Source organism: Salvia hispanica, chromosome 3, assembly GCF_029641045.1.
Source record: "Salvia hispanica isolate PSC_SH4W2 chromosome 3, Shi_PSC_v1, whole genome shotgun sequence".
Lineage (NCBI taxonomy): Eukaryota > Viridiplantae > Streptophyta > Magnoliopsida > Lamiales > Lamiaceae > Salvia > Salvia hispanica.
In genome coordinates, this window is record NC_142694.1 from 16,257,607 (window position 1) to 16,279,527 (window position 21,921).

At 33.9% G+C, this 21,921-nt stretch overlaps 2 protein-coding genes and 1 pseudogene across 2 annotated transcripts; 2 read left to right on the forward strand and 1 right to left on the reverse strand.

Annotated features, from left to right (window-relative positions):
* The first annotated feature begins 2,160 nt into the window (after positions 1 to 2,160).
* LOC125216192 (nuclear transcription factor Y subunit B-1 pseudogene) lies at positions 2,161 to 2,912 on the forward strand (annotated as a pseudogene).
* Positions 2,913 to 4,600: 1,688 nt separating this feature from the next.
* On the forward strand, positions 4,601 to 8,711 carry CPR5 (protein). Its single transcript, XM_048108822.2, has 5 exons — positions 4,601 to 5,015; positions 5,815 to 5,871; positions 6,131 to 6,166; positions 6,266 to 7,135; positions 7,985 to 8,711. The coding sequence occupies exons 1-5, from the start codon at positions 4,647 to 4,649 to the stop codon at positions 8,513 to 8,515; spliced, it is 1,863 nt and encodes a 620-aa protein (XP_047964779.1). The 5' UTR covers positions 4,601 to 4,646; the 3' UTR covers positions 8,516 to 8,711.
* A 936-nt stretch (positions 8,712 to 9,647) lies between these two features.
* Positions 9,648 to 15,828, reverse strand: LOC125209035 (protein HEAT INTOLERANT 4-like). The gene is made up of 14 exons (XM_048108619.2): positions 15,504 to 15,828; positions 15,184 to 15,222; positions 15,030 to 15,083; positions 14,778 to 14,841; positions 14,524 to 14,582; positions 13,801 to 13,925; positions 13,656 to 13,718; positions 12,865 to 12,923; positions 11,428 to 11,507; positions 11,240 to 11,278; positions 11,038 to 11,100; positions 10,888 to 10,935; positions 10,671 to 10,799; positions 9,648 to 10,169 (listed from the first exon to the last, which is right to left on the reverse strand). Exons 1-14 carry the CDS (start codon positions 15,720 to 15,722, stop codon positions 10,122 to 10,124), a joined length of 1,089 nt encoding a protein of 362 aa, XP_047964576.1. The 5' UTR covers positions 15,723 to 15,828; the 3' UTR covers positions 9,648 to 10,121.
* Between the last annotated feature and the right edge of the window lie 6,093 nt (positions 15,829 to 21,921).

Sequence of the window (21,921 nt, forward strand, 5' to 3'; positions counted from 1 at the left end):
TTCAAAAAAAGTAAAAGCAGTGGATTTTTGTAGATATTAAATGTGAATGATGATAAAATAGTAAATAGTTATGTCCTAAAATGAAAACATCATATTTTTGGTGGACTAACGAATAATAACACCATATTTCCATGGATGGAGGATATCTTCACAAATTCGAGCCTTGAAAGAAATAGGATATCAAAAACATAACTACAAAAAATTGTCCAAATCAGTGTTTTCAACATGAAAACACAAATATTTTCAAACTGAAGATTCAATTTTCCTACCTACTTTTCCACAAGATTGAAATTGAGAATCCTTCATTTGACATAGAGACTCAAAAATGACCATATATAGTATTTTAAAGCACATTTTGTCGCAGACTATCCTTTCATGTTGTTAATTCTTCACTGAATGTCCAACAATTGAGTGTATACTGAGTTAAAATTTGATACGACGACGTTATGTGTTTGTACCTATACGAGTTGTAACTTGTAACAACAATTGTTCAACGATAAATTGATAATAGCATTATATAATAGGTCGAATCACTTTAAATTGCAAATTTACATGAGTGTCTAATTATCAATTCTAAATCTTTTTATCCTTTTTCATTATTTTCCAAGTAGGATGAAGTGAGCGTATATGGTCTAATCTAAGGTACCCTACGAATTGTCTCGATGTGATTAATCACTTTCACTTGGATGTTTCTTCAATATCAGATCCTATACATAACCATTTATACTTATAATCAAGAAATAAGGTGCGTTATATTGCTAATTTTTTAAGTTGCTAACTCTGCTAACTCATCAACGCAGTGTATATTAACATATAAAGTCAACACAATATATTGAAATGTCAACAAAATTATGTGTAACTTAATTTTATAATTTTAAGTCCATTGACAACATTTTCATAGCCTTTTTTTATGTTTTAAAATCATAGCATATAAAACGATTTTTGTTACTATAAATTTTAATCATCAATATTAATTACTAGTATGAACTGAATATAAAACCAACTTTTGTATTGCATCAAAGGTATTTTAGTAAATATACGACTATTATACCAAATTGTGCCATTTGGCGAAGATCTATATGGTTTCGAGCAACGGGCTAGAAATTTTCTTTCTTGTTTTAGTTGACTTTTAATCACATATACATTGTGGGTTTTTATAGTTGAACTATAATTGCTTCTATTTTACAATTCATTAGTCAGATACAGCCTTCAATTAATTGTTTAACGATCGTATATATATAGAATATTCAATTATTCATGCGTCCGGCTGAAAATAAACAAACGAGGAAAAGGAAGTCAATTATAGATACGTCTAAATTTCAATTATGTTCATGTATTTAATTAACTAATAAGATATGATGTAAAAATTATATATACATTCGACATGTGAAAAGTTTAATAGTAGTATGATTCGATAGTTACTTTAACTATGATAAAAAAAAAAAAAATTAATAGTTCAAAAAGCTCTATATTATCATAATTTTGAGAAACACTTGGTTCAAAAAGCTCCATATTATCATCATTCATTTGGTCTATTATTTATTGTTGTAAGGTTTATTGTTATGTAGATATATAGGAGTAGTTTATTGTTACGTTGAATAAGTTGTTGGTAACGCCGATTCATTTTTAAAATAATTACTACCTCCATCCCCCAAAATTTGACACAGTTTACTATTTTGGGCCGTCCCTATGACACACTTCACTTTTTACCATTTTTAGTAGTGGATCTCATATTCCACTAACTCATTCCTACTCACATTTTATATAAAACTAATACTATCCACATTCCACCAACTTTTTCAACTCACTTTCCATTACATTTTTTAAAATCCGTGTCGGGTCAAAGTGTGTCAAAATTTGGAGGACCGAGGTAGTATAAAGAATTAAAATAATATTTCTTGATTTTTCTCAAATGTCGTATATAAACAGATATGTGCTACACTGAATTAAGTGCGTCAATTTTCGATCCTAGTTATCTATCTTCTCATCTAATGGTCGAGATTTAGTGTTAATTACAGTGTAAGAGCATTGTGTCACCCTATCGCAACCTATATGTATTACTCAATCTCTGAATAGAGAATAATACTATAACCAAATTGAAAATTATAAAATTCAACTTACACCAAACATTTCCAAATTGTGTCACCATCAAAACCGCCTCTCCACTATTAATATCTCTCTTCCAAACCTTAAAAAAACTCAAACACTGCAAAAATTGAAAATCCCAATTCCAAATGAGAGGAGCAAGAATCCCAAACAGCCCCTCATCACCACCATCACAAGACGGGTGCATCAGAGACCAAGAGAGGCTCCTTCCGATCGCGAACGTGAGCCGGATCATGAAGAAAACCCTCCCCGCAAACGCCAAGATCTCCAAGGAAGCCAAGGAGACCGTGCAGGAATGCGTGTCGGAGTTCATCAGCTTCGTGACGGGGGAGGCCTCGGATAAGTGCCAGAGGGAGAAGCGGAAGACTGTCAACGGCGATGATCTGCTGTGGGCCATGACTACCCTTGGATTCGACGACTATGTTGTGCCTCTTAAGGACTATCTTAGTAGTTATAGAGAGAGCGAAGGGGAGACGAGGGAAAAGAGCGAGAAGAACGAAAGAGTCTTTCGTTCTTCTTCTGCTTCGTCTCCTTGTGAAGTTGATTTTGATGCTGAGAAGATAGCTTCAAACCCTAGTTTTTTGCAGGGTTTTGGGAGTGGTGGTGGTGTGTTGATTGAATTTGGTGGCGGGAGAGTTATGGCGGAGGGTGGTGGTGTTGAGTGGTGAGATATTAACTTTGAGATGAATTGAAGATGAATTATATTGTTTCTACTATAAATTACTAGGACTATGTACTAAATGAAGAATTCAGTTAACATGTATGTTGATTAGTTTGATTTTCATATATATGTTTTGTTGTGATAATATAGAGGGTTTTGCGTATGATTTACACGCGCAAAGCATAGAAAATTCGACGATGTATGTTGACGAAAGAATGGTAGAGCAAGATTTGTTTAATATAAACATAAAATTATACAGAAAGCGTTGAAAAACGATAAGACGAATATTTGTAATCATTATTCACTCATCAAAGATGAACTGATTGGTGACATATGCATGATTAACTAAATGCCATACAGGATAATGATGGATAAAGATAAAATGAATAATAATTTGAAGTCACAACTCATTAAATTCTCAAACGAAACATCATTAAGAAATATTGAGTGCGATAATTTAGACAACTACAGCGTACTTTTATCTATATATAATATAATTAAATTATTTAATTATCGGCCATCGTTTGATGAGCATATATAGTTATAATTAGGGTGACAAAACGTGAAATTTTGTATTTATACAAAGGAAAATAAATTCCATTTTTGGTATTACTTCAGACGCGTTTGTATATGTATTTATAGAAGGTAGAATACTTAATTGGTGAACATATATATAGAAGGTAAAATACTAAATTGGAGAATTTTGAAATATTTCTTGAATTCAAATAGTGAAATATGCTTACATAGATTAAAAAACTGAAAGACGTTTGATTTGAATTGTTAAAAAAATTTAACTTATAAAAATATGCAACGATAAATCTTAATATGTAACTAAATCCAATTTTAAATCTAAATAAATTGAAATCAAATATACGCCCAATTTGATAAATTTTAAAGCATTTCAGGATTCAAGATATTCCTTAGAATGACCTTCTTATTGGAGGATAAATTTTATTTTATTATACTCCATATATTTACAATTTGTTATTATTAACTTATTTCAGGATAATCTGATTTCCATAATCTAATCTCGATTTTTGATACATCCAACAAGTAAAAAAGTCAATAAACTAAATCAACTTTAGTAAAGTCTTCTAATATAGTAGTTCGCTTCATAAATGCTCATACAATCATATTAATACTACTCCATCCGTTCCATACTAATATAGTCATTTTGCCATTTTGATACGTTTCATAGTAATATAGTCATTTCCCTTTTTAGTAAAAGTCAACACATTTTTCCACACTTACTTTACTCTTTCTTACTCCCTCCGTCCCAAGATAAGTGACTTGTATTCCTTTTTGGGGTGTCCCACTATAAGTGACTTATTTCCATTTTTAGCAAAAAGTCATCTCTCTTACTTTATTCTCCACCTACTTTATTCTCTCTTCTCTCCTCTACTTTTCTCTCTCTCATACTTTACTCTCTCCACTTTAACTTATTTAAATACCATTTCTTAAATCCCGTGCCCAAAAGAATTAGGTCACTTATCTTGGGACGGAGGGAGTACTTTTTTTTCTCTTCATCTCTCTACCTTTTTCATTTTCCACTTTATTCTCCCTTTACTTAATTCACCTAACATAATTTTTCTTAATATTTGTGCCGAAAAGAAACGCCTCCATTACTATGGAATGGAGGGAGTATATAATTATTCCTTTTGGAAATCAATTACTCTCCTCTATTTAAAAACGATTAAAATAGAATAGTTAACGTCTCAAAATTCAAATACAGGAAAAGTATGGGCCACAAACAACTATATAAAGAAGTCTCAGTGTAAAAAACGAAATTGTAGAATTTTATAAATATTGCAAAATCGTTCAAATTTATTATTAATATATTTAATTGACCGAATTTCAAAATCACAAAACCTCCAAAAAAATGGATTCTCCTCTCCACCGCCGCGCCGCATCGCCGGAGAGCTGCGCCGCCACTGATGGTCCGGCGGTGACAAACCCTCCGGAGGCATCAAGCAGCCGCACAATCGACGGCCCGCAATCGACAGCAAGAAGGAAGATTAAGAATAAGAAGAAGAAGAAACAAACAGTAGTTTCGGACAATGCATCATTAGATTCTTCGAGTAATTGTAGCTCTGCGGCGTCGCATCCGAAAAAGGGCATCAAAATTCCCAGATTTTCCAAGCGAATTCGAGTCGGGCCGCTGACTGCGGGCCCGAAAAATGTCGGGCTGAGTGATGTTGACGCCCTCGGCCTTCCTCTTGGAATGTCGATTGCCGTTGTAGTCGCTCAGGTATTTTAATTCAGTTTAATTATTTAAAGTTGAGTTATTTTGCATAAAATTAGGCTTATTTTTTTTACCCAATTTGTGTTGATTCTGAATTTTTTTCTGAAGTGGTTTGTCGTTAGTGGAATTTATGTCTTACTTGGATGAGAGGTTACTTCAATTAGTGAAAATCTGAGAATGTTTACTAATGAGATTCTTTATTTTGCTGGAGGGTTCAGATTGTGTTGTTGTGTAAGTTTGAATTGCTGATTTTGTAGAAGAGTTGTGGGTGCTTGGGAATAGTTGAATGAATTTTAGTATAGAATAGATTATGGGGTTTTTGTAAATAGCTGGTTGATGTGATAAAGTTTTGGCCTTTGAGTAGGATTGGCATCTTTTTAATGGATAGGTAGCTTTATATATGAGTTTACTTATTGATAATTCCCACTTCTACAGTCTGTGTTTTGATATCTCTGATGCCATATTAGACACATCATAAATGTGTGAGAAGTATCTTACTTATTAAGAATATATTCTTAAGAAGTTATGGCTTACTTTGATTCCATTAATAGCTTAACATTGATACCCGATGCTGAGCTGGTGTTCGCTATCATGTTGTCATCCTTTCTCTACGATAATTTGTTTCTCTTTTCTTTTGATTGTTTGGTATTTATTTATACTTCTTAATAAATAATTTGCATTATTTATTGAATTATGCATGACTGTGGACATAACAGATGAGTTTTTTTGTATGTGTGAATGTAATTTTTCAATTAGTACGAGCTAACACAATCTTTAATGTGGTATTGTTGCATATTAATTTCAGGTCTTGGAGAAGAAAAATGCATCTGGAAAAAATATGTCGGTGGATTATCTTTCTGCGGTACAGTCTTTACTCTTATTAATGAAAATATGTTGCTTAATTTATAGTCTGTGTTTGTTATAAAAAATATAGTCATTTGTGAGTTATTCGGAATTTACATTGTCGTATGATTTAGCAGCTTAACATAACATATGGTGAAACAATTCATATTCATTTGATGAGATTGTATCTATCAACTTTTGTTGTTTTTATGTATCTTTACATTTTATATTTTCTGAGCATGCAAAACTGATAATGTTACTCTCCGTGTTGCTTACAGATCTGTGGTCTGGCTGTGAAGGAATCTCTAGGAAATGTAAGTCTTGTCGTAACCTTGCTTTCATTACTTGAACTATTTTGTTGTCCCGAACCTTGTAGCCAAACTCTTTTTCCATCTATTGTTTGTCTGATGCAGGTTTTTGGGGACAAATTTAATAATTTTGTGACGAACTTTGAGACATCATTTCGGAGTACATTGATGACTTGGCAGTTAGTCAGTGATTCATCTCAAGATGATGGTATAAAACTCCGGCGAGCAAGGTCTGCAGGGTGCTCTTGCTCAGTGACAAGCAATATGACATGTGGTAACACATATAAGGGTTCTGCACGTCCTCCTGAGGCTACAGAGGAAGAATTATGTGTGCGTGCAAATATCACCGAACAACAGCAAGGATCTGAATACCAAGGAAATACCTGTGAAGCTGGGAACCTCTTGTCTGATTGTAGAATTGGTGACATGTCATGCCTTTCATATAATGGAGATGTCCCAGCGCCATTTCCCCACATAAATAGCACTGACGGAGAATGCCATACTCACTCAGAAATGAATGAGAATGAGATGAATATGATAAGTCAACAGCTTATTCTGCCTGATAAAAGAACTGAGCAGCAGTTAGCCTGTGCTTCTCCAAGCCATAGGTCCTTTTCTATGCTAAGCACGATTGAAAAATCGGTCAAGGAGCAGACTCGCTCTAATGAGCTAAAGACATTTGAGATTGGTCTTATCATGAAAAAATTGCAGCTTAAGGAAAGACAATTAGAGCTGAATTCTAATGCCAATATTCTCGAGAGATGGAAATTATCAATGGGTATCTCAAAGGCTTCTTTCAAAGCTGAAAAGTTCAAAACTGAGATGCAAGATACAAGACAAGTGGAGCTACTCAAGAAGTGCTTAGATTTTCTGGTTGGTGGTCTAATCATCATGTTGTTCGCACTTGCATATGGAACATATGTCTACTCGCACCAAAGAATTGTCGAAGCTACTGAAGCTTGCTCTCCCTACATGGTACAAACTATTCTTACTCTAGCTTATCTCATGATGATATCCCCCCAACTTGTATATTTGATTTTACGTGTATGCTGTCATCAAAGCTTGCCAATTCGATTGTTTATCTTTCACTATGTTTCTCCTTTATTATGATTGGATTTCAAAAAGTTCTAGCACTAACATCAAGTAGTACGTGTGCCATACATGATACATGCCTTGTATAAGAAATTAAGAGGTTGTTTGGTAATCCATGTCAGATGTGCTATTTGTGATGGAAGAATATTTGTTGAAGTTGCGTTTCTTGGTCATTTTTTAATGTACTTCAATTATAAGTGATTTCCCGAAAGTTTCATTCCGCACTAGTATTTGGGATCCACTATTAGTAAATGGCCGTAAGATTTTCAACTACCTTAAAATATTTATAGATGCATCTTATAAGTTCAAGTTCAAAGAGTAAATTTTAAGTGGACTATTCTTTCTAAAGTGCCAGTAGACATGCATTAATTTTCTTCTCACATTGTTGTATGGTTCTGTTTTTTTCTATTTGTTTCCTCTAATTTTCTTGCTTCCACCGTTGTTGCAGCTTCTTTGTTCTTTCATCTTTTATTTTCCTGGTCGATTTTTCACATTGCTAAAGTATGGGCTTTGATGTGGGCTTATGACCACTGGAAGCCTTCTCGCATTTGGGGATGAGTTATCCCCAAGACTATGTATCGTATTTGCTGTGTGGGATAGCGCTACTGGTACTTGTGGAAAACGTATTGATCTGAGCATTATCTTGAAGTGATGTTACTCGATCCGTTTCTGTGTCTTAATGGCCCTCTGTTGCAGCTTGTATTATAACTCAACACCTTTCCTTTTGTCCAGGAGTCTAAATCTTGGTGGATGCCGAACGCAGTGTCAAGTTTCAACTCTGGCGTGCAGCTATTGAGATGTCAAGTTCAAGTTTTCAGTCGCATGTTGTTTGGTGTGATAATGATCGCGGCAATTGCCTTCTTACTCATTCAGAGATCATCGTCTTCTCATCAGACAATGCCGGTCACTTTCATACTGTTGCTCTTAGGGGTGGGATGTGGTTACGCAGGGAGGTTCTGCATCGACACATTGGGGGGCAGCGGAAAGCATTGGTTATTCTACTGGGAAGCCCTATGCTTGCTGCATTTCTTCTCCAACACATTCCATTCTACTTTGTATATTATTCTCAATGGGCCTATCATAGTTGCTGAAAGGATCGACCACAATCACGTGTTTCCTTACTGGATGAGAAGATCACTCTTCTATGCTACGCTGCTATTTCTCCCCTTGCTGTGTGGTTTCATGCCCTTCGCGAGCCCTTCGGATTGGTTTAAGCATTTTACGTCGCAGGCGGTAGATCTCTTGACATTTGAAGAAGATTGATAGTTGCTCCAAGAGCAGAGCACATAAAGCAGTGTTTTGTTGTAGATTGGCCCTATATTATTCCTGTCAACACCATCAATGTATCATATAATTTCTCCAACTAGGTGTTGTAGTATTTTATGTAACTGAGGAAGTGTAGATTTGGTGATATACATGCCAAATTAATTATAACAAGATTCCCACCTGTTTTGTGGAATGTGGAGTTGTCTTGCCTTACACTGTTTCTCTTCTACATAGTTTTACTTTCATCTAATTTTACTAGGTCCTACTTTAATGCTAGTGAAATGATGTTAAGGAAAATGTAAAAACCTATATTTGCAATAAAAGATACCCTTCCCTTGTTCTAATTCCCCAGTTGTGCTTTTTTCTTAATAGAAATTAGTCTTCTAATCTAATACTCCCTCCGTTCCACTTAAAATGAAACATTTGAAAATTGACACGGAATTTTATGTAGTGTGGTTTTGTGAGTTAATGAAAAAGTAAGATACATGAAAAAGTAGAGATAGAGTTGTTTCTATTTAAGGAAACGTTTCATTTTTAATGGGACAATCAAAAAAGAAAAACGTTTCGTTTTTAATGGGACAGATGGAGTATTATAATTCAATATGGAGTATCAAATTAGGCTTGGTGGGTCATCCCTAATTTTCAGGAATGAGTTTTTTTTTTGTAATGTCATCTGTTTTTATAACATTACCAAATGCAACTATTGAAAGATTGACAAGAAAATACTACTGGAGACCATGCTCGAGATGATGAAAAGATGATCACACAAGCTGATGTTCGCGTGAGGATATGCTTGGACTAAATATGGATACGTATTGTCGAACATTCCGAGAAGGCTCTAGCTCGAGGGAAAGACCGCAAGCGCTCGTGGTGTGATCTGGTGAAAGGAAATGGACAAAGTACGATTTGATTCCATTGTGGTTACCAAATTTGTTAGAATTATTAAAAGAACTAACATAACAAATCCGGTGTACAAAGTATTCAATAAATCGACTACATTTGAAAATATATCTATTAGCTTTCTTCTCCTTCATGGCTTTTACCATATCATAATAAAAGAAACATCGCACACAACAATTTCACATACAAATTGTTCATAAACAACAGAAACAAAGATGGCACGAAGCAATAGAAGCTATCACTCTTGAAGGAGCTTCAAGATCAATTATATCATGAAATTGCCTCTTCTTTGTTACACAAAAACAACCGATCACTGACAACTCAGTTTAATACAAACAGGAATAGGAAAAAACTGCAGACTGCAAAGTGCAAACTGTCAAAATTGTTTGCTTAGTAGTGAAAGTCACGATTAACTAAGGGGTTTTACAACTTTTCTAATCAACTTTCACATAAATTGACATCTCATATCAATACAGAAACATGCGTGCCAACACGAAGATAAAGTTGGCTGTTTGATACCCATTATCCCTAGTTCTCTTCACTTCTAAAACTTATACACCATTAAAGGACGAAACTCTGAACTCCGCCCTCAATGAATTGCCCATGGCATTTGGAAATTCCATAGATTTCTGAGTTTACTCCCATCTCTAAGCAGACTGACAACGGACATCAACTAACTGTTGCTCCCATTTCGTATAGCATGTCATATAACCTTGTGTGCCTTCCCATAGTATCTGTTAATGAAGGGAGCCTGCAGAGGAAGAAAACCAAGAAGATGGTCAGTTCATAGCTCATACAACAGAAGCAACTTGATTATGTAATCGAAAAATTAAAACAGAGGATGCATTCCTCATCAGGGAAAACCTTCAGACAGAGAAACTTATTTATGATACAATTTCCGTTTGAGGTTGTTCCAATAATTACACTCGCAGAAAAAGTTAGGCTAGACCAGAATGCAATTCCACCCATAATTACAGCCTTTGTCCAAAGTTTTTTACTAACAATACTTCGTACAAAGATCATTTAGTTGCTATCCATAACCATCAAGAGTCAAGAAAGAGTATACATCTAGAGAGTATGCAATAGTAGTTATGCCAAAGTATCTGAGGTGTTCCAACAAGAGTTCAGTTGCGATGATAAACAATTAACTGGTCATTTCTCAAATATTAAAGCAAGGCAATTTTGCAAGGCATTTTGCAGAGCAAACTTCAAATAAGGCTTATGTAAAGACATTATGAACGATGATACTCACCTTCACACCAGATACATCCGGAGTGTCAGGTGAAGGTACTGGATAAAATTTGTAGAATTTCATATCCTTATATGCATCCCTTGTTTCTTGGCTCAATTCTTCCCGTGCCTTTTTACGGGCTTCCCTTGCCTACACAAAGAATGCAGTAAACATGTATGAGAGTCTGAGATACATAAATAACAAGAAACTTATTATACTGGACTTGTTTAGAAAGTACCTCACGGTTAGCTTTTTTAGCTTCACGAACTTTCTCCTTCACATAGTTCTGAGGTAGAAACAGTGGTTAGGTAGAGACTATAAGATAGGAAAACGAATACTGAAAGATTGGAGATATAAGAAATATGCACAATCATCAGTAATAATCCACCTTAAAGGGCTCCTTTTGATCTGCAGGCAACTCCTCCGCCGCAATCAGATTATCAGTGAACTCCTGATAATTTGTTATAGAACTTCATTAACAGTATTTCATACATGATCTACTTGAAGAAGCTATGTATGCAAGTTAAAAAAATAATTGAATCAGTTATGTAACATGAAACATAACTGATTAACGTGATATGCAAGAGTACCTCTAGCTCATCAAGTTCCCAATCATACTCGCAGAAAACCTTGAGGTGGAGGAGAAGTTAAGTTAGGTTTGCATTCAATTAATCTATCATTTTTTCTAAATTCAGTACAAACAGCCTATACACTTTGACACAAAATCAAGATCGGCTTATTTTTAATGAGTTTGATAAAATAGCAGTTACAGACATACCGGCTTTGGATCAATAGGAAATAAAAGGTCAACCACTGTGCTTTGCTCTAGTTCATCTTCCTTAAGGGGATCGTAGAAATCTGTGAAAAAGGTGAGGGGATATGTAAGGAAATAATTCACAATTGTCTATACAATGGTAAGGAAGTCAGTGCTCACAAAATATGCTAAAGTAATGCACATAAGTGGCTCAACTGTGCTTCGTAAACTCAGTCTTTACAAAGAATCTAATGTTCTTGAAGACCTCATAACAATAAATCATCACAATTATTCATGCAATAGGACCCCATAAGGTACACCATTAAGCAAGAAAGGACTATATAAGCTATGTAGAGAAACTCTTATATAGATAATTAGATAAATATAATCAAATATCAGATCGACGCAAGAAAAGTGCTAGAAGTTTTGGTATTCATGCACAATGTTTATGACAAAATAACTTTAGCAGCACATCGTACTAGCAGGAAAGAAAAATATTGATTGCAAATTGGAGACCAAAAAGGATAAATCATTATTACAATTTTTATCTTCTCATCTAAACGTGTTGCAGTTATGGAAACCAGGGTTAAACTGTCAACAAACCTATGACCAATAGTAACCAGTACTTAATAATTAGTAGTAACCAAAAGTGAACATTATTGCACTCAGTTACGACTGGAGAATTTTAAAAATCAGCTAACCAGCAGGAAGTTAAACCACCAGTTTTACAGCTTGAACTTTCGTATTTTTGAAAAGTTTAGGTTTTACAAGTCTTAAGTATATAATGATAACTTATGTTTTGAAAGATTGTGACATATAAGATGAACTATACCTATCAAATTTCAATGTTATACATTAATTTTTCCAAATACCAACTTTTTTCACTCATTTTGAGCTCAAAATCAGCAAATACATGAATAGCATAATCTCTGTATGAAACAAAAATCCTATAAGAAAATATTAAAATATATACTGTGAAAGTAAACAAGTGAACCGCCAGAAAAAGAATTTCAATACTGTTAAGATGGCCAGTTATTATTAGCCCCTCATGGATTTCGTAACTGTCAAATAATAATTGCTGAACATACATATTACTAACATATTATCTACTGAATATTATCTACAAAATTAAAATTCACATACATAACCAGAATCCCATTCCATACTTCTAAATCATCACAGACATGAAGAGAAAAGGAACCAGAGGCACTCAACAAATTCACATTATTATAATCATGATGATAACTCTATGCTCTGATAGGCGGTAACAAGGATTTCAGATCAAGCGGTTCACAGAAAGGCTTGAAAAATGCAAATATTTCACAAGAAGAACTTTTGTACTTCTGAAAGTCAATCATATAAAGCATTCCTTAAGACCCAAAAATTGCAAGAATTAGTGTACAATAATGAATGAAGCAATAGAAATCCTTTAGAAAATAAAATATTATCATATTAACTCACAAGGTAAGCAGTACTCAAACTTCTTTACACGCTCAATCTTCAGATGTCTTAAACCAGCCCTGCAAGAAGCAACTCTCAGACATTAGAGTTATACGATCGATGAGGGTACTGTCCTCTCCAACCTTGCTTTCTCATTAATTACGCAATAATAAATCGCTTAACCGATTTGTATATGAAATTTCCTTACACTGAAAGGAAAACAAAACAAGAGCAAAGCCAAATACTTCTTGGTGGTATTAATCATTTCAACATAAGGAATATAAATTAATTAACAAGAAAAGTTCGCAAGTTTTCCTAACCCTTACCATTTCCATCATAAAATTTTGACACTTATTTCAACTTACAAGTGTCCAAAAAGTATTCAAAACATAAAAGTGACTATTGATGAAACACTTGGTGCTTTAAAGAGAAAATACAGCAGTTGAGCCAATTTTGCTGTTACAGTATCCATGTTCCTTAATAGAAGTTAAATGATTATAAACTATACTGTAAAAAATATTGCACTAGTCAGCACCAGTAAACATGATGGATGGTGAAGGTAAGTAAAAATCTGATATTCAAACCGAATACGCCAAATGATGTCAGTATAAGAAAATGAAAGTGGATTATGTAGCAAAAGAGGCAGGCAGCAAAAGATGATAATCTTAAACTGCCAAGTCATAATTAAAAAACTTATGTTGATACAAACGCAAAACAAACAACATAACCAGATGCACAAATCCTTCACCATAAAAAATTACAGATATTCATGAAATCCAAAAAAATAGCAGGCGAAAGTAGGCGCACATTACCTCCTTTGGTTACAGCTCAAGATGAAAATCTGAGAGTTTTTAAGTTTTTCAACTTGAGATTCCCTATGAGTAAATGCAATGGAAAAGTTGTCAACAATTTGGCAGAGAGAAGCAGCAGGAGAAAAACCAAAGAAAAAATTGATACCTTTTCTCAAGAGGTATATAAGGGACCCAATCCATTTTCATCTGCTTCATGGGCACTATTTCTTCAGTCTCCCTCTGGACTGATTTGATACCAATTTTGTCAGATGGGGGAAAAGGTGATACCACCTGTTCATTCAAAAAAATATCCATGAATCAGTAAAAATTCACAGTAATTAGCGAGCAGATAACAGGGGGCTCAAGAAGACAATACATAACAATCATATTTATATTTATGTCATTGCATACCATCCATTTAAGATTTGTGAATGCATCACATATCCTAACATCCACCATGAATGAAGGGAGATGGCACAAAGACATATGCAGAAGAACCATTCACTAGTTGCATTTTTAAGATCATTCACATAAAAATATAAATAATTTCACAAATTTAGATTCAAGGAATTTTATGATAACTAGACATGATGCTACTGCTACAGTTAAGATATAATTAGAGGAGTGAACAAAGATATTTGGGAGGGAATGCACAAGTAGTAGTGAACTGGAATTGATATCTAAGGATGCATTATTGCAAAGAAGTGTGCAAGAGCAGAAATAATCTAGCATTACATAGTTTGTGTCGGAAGTAGATCATTTCCAAGAATATAATTGATTCACTAACATCCAACTTAAATGGTTGTGAATCAGTAAAACAATACAAGCAACTGAGCAAAATGCAAAACACATAAAATTAAAATGTCAAGAGAAAAGTATCGGGCCTTACAGCAACCACAACAGGTATCATTATAACTTTGGATTGATCTTTGAAAGGAACCAATTGAGCTGCAAAGATAAATAGTAGCATTAAGAAATAGTAGCAAGAGAAATTTATGATCCCAAAATACTAAGAACCCATAGAAAAAATTAACTAGTATCATCATGGTAAACCTCCATATTTTCAGGATTGACTAGATTTATTTGTAAGATTAGTTTTAGTCACCAAAAAATCGGAAGATCTATATTCTTAGGGCTACTTACGCTCTGTACAGCCGAAGAGGTAGACCTTCTTATCATGTAACTCTCCACCTTCTTCAAGAGCTTCCTGCCACATCAATAGAATTAAAGTCAAACTTATTCCATAACTTGCTCAGCTCTGGTTATAACATTTGCACTCAATGCTTTTAACTTTTTTCACGAGAGAGAGAGAGAGAGAGAGATCTTATAAGGACCAAATCAGTAAAAACCTTCACATGTTATCAAATGAGAATGTAAGAGTTATTGGCTACTCACTTCCAAATTAGTGAAGTTCCACTTGTACTCATACACCATGTCCAACTGATCCCACTGTCAATTAAAATTACATATAACAAAAGAAATCAAATCGACTATAATCAGAAATCAGAAAGAGGAACAATAGCTAACTAGCTGGAAATCATAATCTTACCTCTGTGCCTACCGGAAAAACCTGCTGCCAGAGATCCTCCTGCACAACACAGTAGCACATACAATCAGCAACCAATGCAAAGCCATGTACATTTATCTACCGCTTATTTACACAAATTACAGATTAGTATAAGAACTTCAGAAGCTAGGTCACATTAAAATAAGCAACATCATACACATTATACATCCTGACAGAGAAGTAGATAAACGATCTGTTGCTAGAAGCACATTTGAAATCCAAATTCCAACGTTTAACACAACATACACAAGTAAAATTACCTAGAATAAATTCGGAATCCTAAGCAGAAACTGTAAACGTACCAAATTGCGCTTCTCAGCGAAATACTCAGTCTCTGTTTCCGGCTTAACAACCTTAGCTCGCTTCCGGCCGGCCTTTCCAGCTGCGCCTCTGCTCGGATCCAGCTCAGCATTGCGGCTGGGGCCCTCCGAGTTGGTTTCTTCAGCTGGCGATTGGCTCGCCTCGTTTTTCTGATCCTCTTCAGGCTTCGCCTTAGCCTTGCGCTTGGTTCCCTTCCTCATCGCCTCTGTAGAGAGAGAGAGTGTGAGCGGGAGATGGATGGAGAGCGCTAGGGTTTTCGAAGAGAGGTGCCGAAATTTGAATTTGAGGGATGTGAAATTGGATGGCGGAAAATGGTGGAATGAATGAAAATGCGTACAGCATTTATATGAGCGGTTTCAGCTTACCATTTACGCGCGTGAGAATTACGCGACTACTGTAGGATTCAATTTTTTCAAATTTAATATTTTTGGTATAAATGTTAATTAGGACTTATTATTGTGATTTTCGAATTTATTTTACAACGTATGGTAGTATTAAAATGGTCAAATTGTTATTGCGTTCAGATACTAAAGATTATGCGATAGTTCATCCGCTTCATTAGATCTCATTCTTTTTCAAAAGATAAATAGAGTATTATAGTAATAACATGAAATTATAAATAAGGCAACAAAATAACCCGTTTGACTATTTCAAATTATCAACACATCGATGTAAAAAAATTGCGAGGTGAAATAATCAACTTGAAAAATGTATGAATTTAAAATATATATAAAACAATTTTTTAGATATTATAGCTATGATGTAACTTGCTAGTACGTAACATACATTGTTAAAAACAAATCATTCAATATTATATTTCATATTTAATTGTAGTTCCTCGATGAAATTAGAAATTAGATTGTGAGTGCAGATTTTATTACATGGTAATAATCTAGAATAAATAATGAGAAAAAAATGAAAGAAGATTTTGGAGATTTAGATTTGTCTAATTAATGGTTCCAATATCTGAGTTGGATAAAAATCAGGATGCAATTGAAATATGCACTACTTTGTTATTTTCTGCCTTTCCATGATTATTAAAAATAACGGTGACGGATTTAGGGGGCTTTAATTGTGTCTTTTACAATCGAGTCGGAAGTTTTTTTTACTACTATTTTATTACCTCTGTCCCCGAAAATTTGATACACTTCACTTTTACCATTTTTAGTAGTGGACTCCATATTCCACTAACTCATTCCTACTCACATTTTATTATAAAACTAATACTTTAAAAGTAGGACTCATAAGTCACATCCCACCAACTTTTTCAACTCACTTTCCATTACATTTCTTAAAACTCGTGTTGGATCAAAGTGTAATAAATTTTGGGGGATGGAGGTAGTATTAAATAAATTGTACTCCACAGATTACTAAATTGATAATGCATGTACTGTCGTAGATGTATCTATCAATAAATTTGGGGTGATTCAAAGGCACTTAATTTTGGCATTCGGAGATTTACCAGCAGAATTTCGCCCTTTATTTGTAACTAGTGTTAACACATGTGCTATGCACAGGACAAAAGATTTTTAAATAATGAAGATACATTAACTTAAAATAAAGAATATAGAGTATATAAGTATCAAAATATATCTAGAAATAAGAACTAATTAAAATAAGTATTTGTAATATTATAAATAATTAAAAATATTATAAACAACAACATAAAGATATTTGTACTCCTCTCAACCCACTCTCAATAAAATATTTCATATTTTAGCAGATTATTGTATAGTACTATTTTAATATTTAATATAAGTGTAGTATTATAAAATAAAAGACATAACAAAAGAGGAGATGTGTGGATGAAATAGAATAAGAAATACAAATAAATGAAAATCACAATTAACAAATGCATTTTCATCAAAATTAAATTCAATATTACTGATGCACTTTTTATTAGCACTAAATAAACCTGCAAGTATACAGAGTATATATAGTATAGCTAAAGGTTAGTACCGTATATCGAACACGGGGAAGACTAACACAAAGTGTCTATCCTCTACTGAGACTCAATTACTATTTGGAAAAACATTTTGGTTTTGAAAACTTTTGAAAAACGGAAAACAATAGAAAACATAGATCAACTAAGAACAGATAAATCAAGAGAAAGACAATAGAGATAAGGGAATCCCAGGGATGTGTGTTCACAGTTATGGTTATACAAAATTCCAACTACAATACCCTAGCACAGTTATTACTTTGATAGAACAAGTCACCTAGGTTATGCTCATGCGAAACAAACGTTGATTACAAGATTAGGGTTGTCAATCCTAACACGTAACTCCAAAAAGCTCCTAAGACCCTTAAAAAGTCCTCACTCTCAATTAACAGTGTCGTTTTAAAGGAAGCTAACTGTAGTGTCTACTAAGTGGATCTAACTCGCTAGAACTCTGTCACAGTTATGAAGCAAGTTATATTAAATCATACACGATTGTGTCACTCAATCATGCAGCATCAAAATTACTTAGGGAAGAAACAAAGTAAAAACAAAACGGATATTAAATAGAAAACGGAACTTGTATAACCAAAGTCGTTACTAACACATCCCTAGAATCCTATGAGTTTAGTTACACATAATTGAATAAGCTAAAAACATAGATTGAAGGGAAGTCAATTTGAACATAAAACTAAAGCAAATAAAACCCGTGGGTTGAATCCTTGTCGTTCTTGATGTTCTTGAAATCCTTCTCCAACTCCTTGCACCAATGAAGTACTCTAGGTCTTGATCTCTATGAATTATTTTGCAAGTAGAAGTTCTCTCTTTTTGATGAAGCTTGAGGCCTTATTTATAGGGAAAAGCCATGCCTTGTTGTAGAAGGAAAAAAATCCCCAAAATATGGTAAACCTGGGTACAAATCTAAGGCTTCTCGGATTCGCCGCCTTTTTTCCGGCGGGCCGCCGCACCTTGGCTGGCGGTTGCCGCGTTGGATTCCAGAGAGTTTGTTCCCTCGGCGGCGGACCGCCGCACATCTTCCGGCGGTCGCCGGGCGAGACTTCTCTTCCAAGCACATTTTTCCGAGGCGGACCGCTGCGTTGATCTGCCCGCCGGGCGCCGGTGGTCGCCGCACACGTCCGCGGCGGTCGCCGGTCGCCGTCTGACTCCAGATTCCCAAACTTGGCGTTTTGGCTCCCTTTTTCGGCTCAATTATGCACATTTCTCACAAAACACGTCAAAATACCAAAATAGACAAAATATCCAAATAATGGACGTGTAGAGTGACTTTGATATCAAAAACGGACCAAATAATGACCTTAAAATAGTGCAAAATCCGAGCGTATCAACTCCCCCAAACTTACATTTTTGTTTGTCCTCAAACAAAACAATAAAGACACAAGAATAGACGCACGGAATGCATAAGGACTAGACGTTATAATTGCCTCAAAAGATGAAAGAATAGATTAAGCATGTATTAATGCAATCAAATCAAGCAAGGCTTATTAGTGCACTTTCATTACTAACTCGTGGAACACCTTGAATTCAAGCCCTCGCATGTGGCAAACTTCCAAAGATGGGAAGTGTTCTCTCACTCTCAAAGTGTATAAGGATAATGTGTACATAAGCACTCAAATCATGCATCATGCAAAGTTTACCATAGGTTTGCTCAAAGTCTACTCCCTCCTCTACTAAATGTGATTAAGCTTCAAAAGTCTGAAAGGTCTTTATCTTTGGTTGTAATGTAGGCTCTTTGGTAGGTGAGGAATATTTGGCTAAAAAGTGACTAAAAATAAAATATCCCAAGTAGAGTAAATGTAACTCTACTTTTCTAAACCCAAGACACTTTTAACACTTTATTTATTTCTCCTTCAACTCACTTTCCAATCCTTTGATTTTCTTTTCTTTTCACAACCTTTCACACATTTTTTTTCTTTTTCCTTCTTACACATCATTTTTTTTTTCTAAGATCAAGCACATATTTAGAATTTTTCTCAATTTCACAACTTGTACTTTCTTTATACTAGTATCACACCTGTGCGATGCACAGATTAACAAATTTTCAAACATTAATTTTAAATTTTAGTTAATTAAATGAAATTAAAAACAATATCGTTATATAAAAATTGTAAATAAATAACTATGAATTATACAACTAAAATATACCATAAACTCAAAGTTATTCATAACAAATTATCAAAATTTGGAGAGCTCTGATCCATCATCCATAATTGGGGACATTTAAAACACCATTTGATTAAACTCTAAGAATAAAAAATGAATCCACTTACATCACTTTTGATAAAATTTCAATTATAATAGTTACAACATTAATTTAATGCTCAAAGAAATGTAATAGAATAAATAAAAATACCATATTAGAATCAATCGAAACATACAACGATTATAAACCTAAATCAATATATTAACATAGTACAACATAAATAAACCAAACACTCAAACCATTCATTCTCACTCCAAATAAACCCTAGAGAAGAATCTAGTATCTCTATCAGAATCATAAAAAAAATTGGCCAATGGTGAATGAGAAATATAAACACAAAACTTCAGCACAAACACAACTCATCTTCCTTCCGATTTCTACTTATCACCATTATACATAATCAATTTTAGCCGGAAAACATCAAACAGATTCTCTACCACGGACAATATAACCTCCAACGTCATACATCAGAATTTTATCAAAAGTGACGACATTCTCTCTCCTTATAGATTCTGCATCCATGTATTCACAATACTTGCGGCATTTCTATTGTAATATCACATATTTATAGCAAAAAATGTAAAGATAGATTGACTTAAATTTATACAAAATTATTATTAGTACAATTCTCTACATTATATACTATCTAATTTAACAGGAACAATTATTGCTCCGTTCCGTTTCTTCATTGGCCAATTTAAACGGCTTTTTGCATTTAAGTTTGTTGGGATTATAGCCCTAAATTTTGGCACCACACGTTTTATAATCATGGTGCCATTGATTCCATGGTTGAATCACATGCTTAGTATTAACCCTAAACCCTAAATATTTTCAAACTATATTCATGCACATTTATAATCATTGACTGTTACTTTGCATTTTATACATGCAAAAATTTATAATGATTGACCGTCCCTTTAAACTAACGTATTCACAAATTATGTTATACTCCTATTTCATACGATAAATATTCAAAATCTACCCTAAAACTCTTAAATATTCAATATGATGGCCAAAACTCGCCTTTTATATATGTATAGATGTATGACTTAATTGCTCTAGCACATTATTATGTTAATTTGGGGCTATAAGGTTTATTCTGAAGTATATTCCTGCTTCATATTATCATAATTGGTACTACTATTCTTCCGCAGTAACATTTATCTTAATAATTTTTATTAACTAATAGTAGTATATATATTTCATTATTTGAATATATTTTTATTATTATAATGTGCGCACGTGAAAATAAATGGTGGAGTTAGGCCCTAAGGATGCACTACAAAAAGATGATATTCATTGAGCATTTTGGTGTTCGGTAAAAAGTGAGAGTGCTTAGTAAAGTGAGAGATGACGAGCATCTAGTGTGCTTGGTATTTGCCTCGTCGAATTTTTTTTGAATACTTTCCCAATATAACACTTCGAATTTCCAAGTAATGGAATGTGCTTAGGTCACTGGTTAACGATAGGAAGCATATCCAAGTAAACCCCTCCCCCCAATTAGCCGAGCACCTTTAAGTGCTCATAATTATGAAATACCAAGCACAATCGGGTGCTTAGAAACTTTGGTGCTAAGATGACTAGGTTATTCCGAGCACTGAAGTACTTAGAATTCTGATCTTTTTAAAATTATCTTTTACTATTTTTTTATTTTCTGAAATCGTATATTTCAATTTATTATATTTTTCTAAATTATTTTAAATGGATAAATAAAGTAAATAAAATTTAAGTTAAAATAAATTAAATAAAATTGTTTTTACAATTCGTGGCCATCTGTTTGTACCCACACATCGTGCAGACGTGCACCAATATACTGATAGTAGTAAATCAAAATACATGCACACTAAGTCTAAACACTCTCTTGTAAGAGACAACTTAATTATTTACTGCAAATTTTGAAGTGCCTACTAAAAAAAGGCTCGTATATATCATATGCACACTAAACAGTGTCGTGAAGATCACTATCTTCGCCATCATTATATTAGAGTCTATGCCCGGTCAATGAATCTTGACCAATTATAATTTCAACGAGATATTTAATTTTGTTAAATTAAATAATATAGTGTTGATCTACGTTCGGAGTAGATGACCGTGGTATATTTATTTTCTCAAATCCGATTCCCGGTGAGTGAGAAATAATGATTAAAGTTGTGCAAAATTGCAAACTTAATGAGCTATGAGAGAAGCTTAGGAAATAATTAAGAGAGTTAATTATCCCACATTGGAAGTTACAACCTTA

Bases quoted from the DNA above. Each gene is read 5' to 3' on its own strand.
- CPR5 (XM_048108822.2), top strand. From the start codon at position 4,647: ATGGATTCTCCTCTCCACCGCCGCGCCGCATCGCCGGAGAGCTGCGCC. The intron at 5,872-6,130 runs GTACAGTCTTTA...TGTTGCTTACAG, and splicing joins CGGTGGATTATCTTTCTGCG to ATCTGTGGTCTGGCTGTGAA. The intron at 6,167-6,265 runs GTAAGTCTTGTC...TGTCTGATGCAG, and splicing joins TGAAGGAATCTCTAGGAAAT to GTTTTTGGGGACAAATTTAA.
- LOC125209035 (XM_048108619.2), bottom strand. From the start codon at position 15,722: ATGAGGAAGGGAACCAAGCGCAAGGCTAAGGCGAAGCCTGAAGAGGAT. The intron at 10,800-10,887 runs GTACTTTCTAAA...TTCTTTGTGTAG, and splicing joins CTAAAAAAGCTAACCGTGAG to GCAAGGGAAGCCCGTAAAAA. The intron at 10,170-10,670 runs GTGAGTATCATC...CTTCCTCTGCAG, and splicing joins CGGATGTATCTGGTGTGAAG to GCTCCCTTCATTAACAGATA.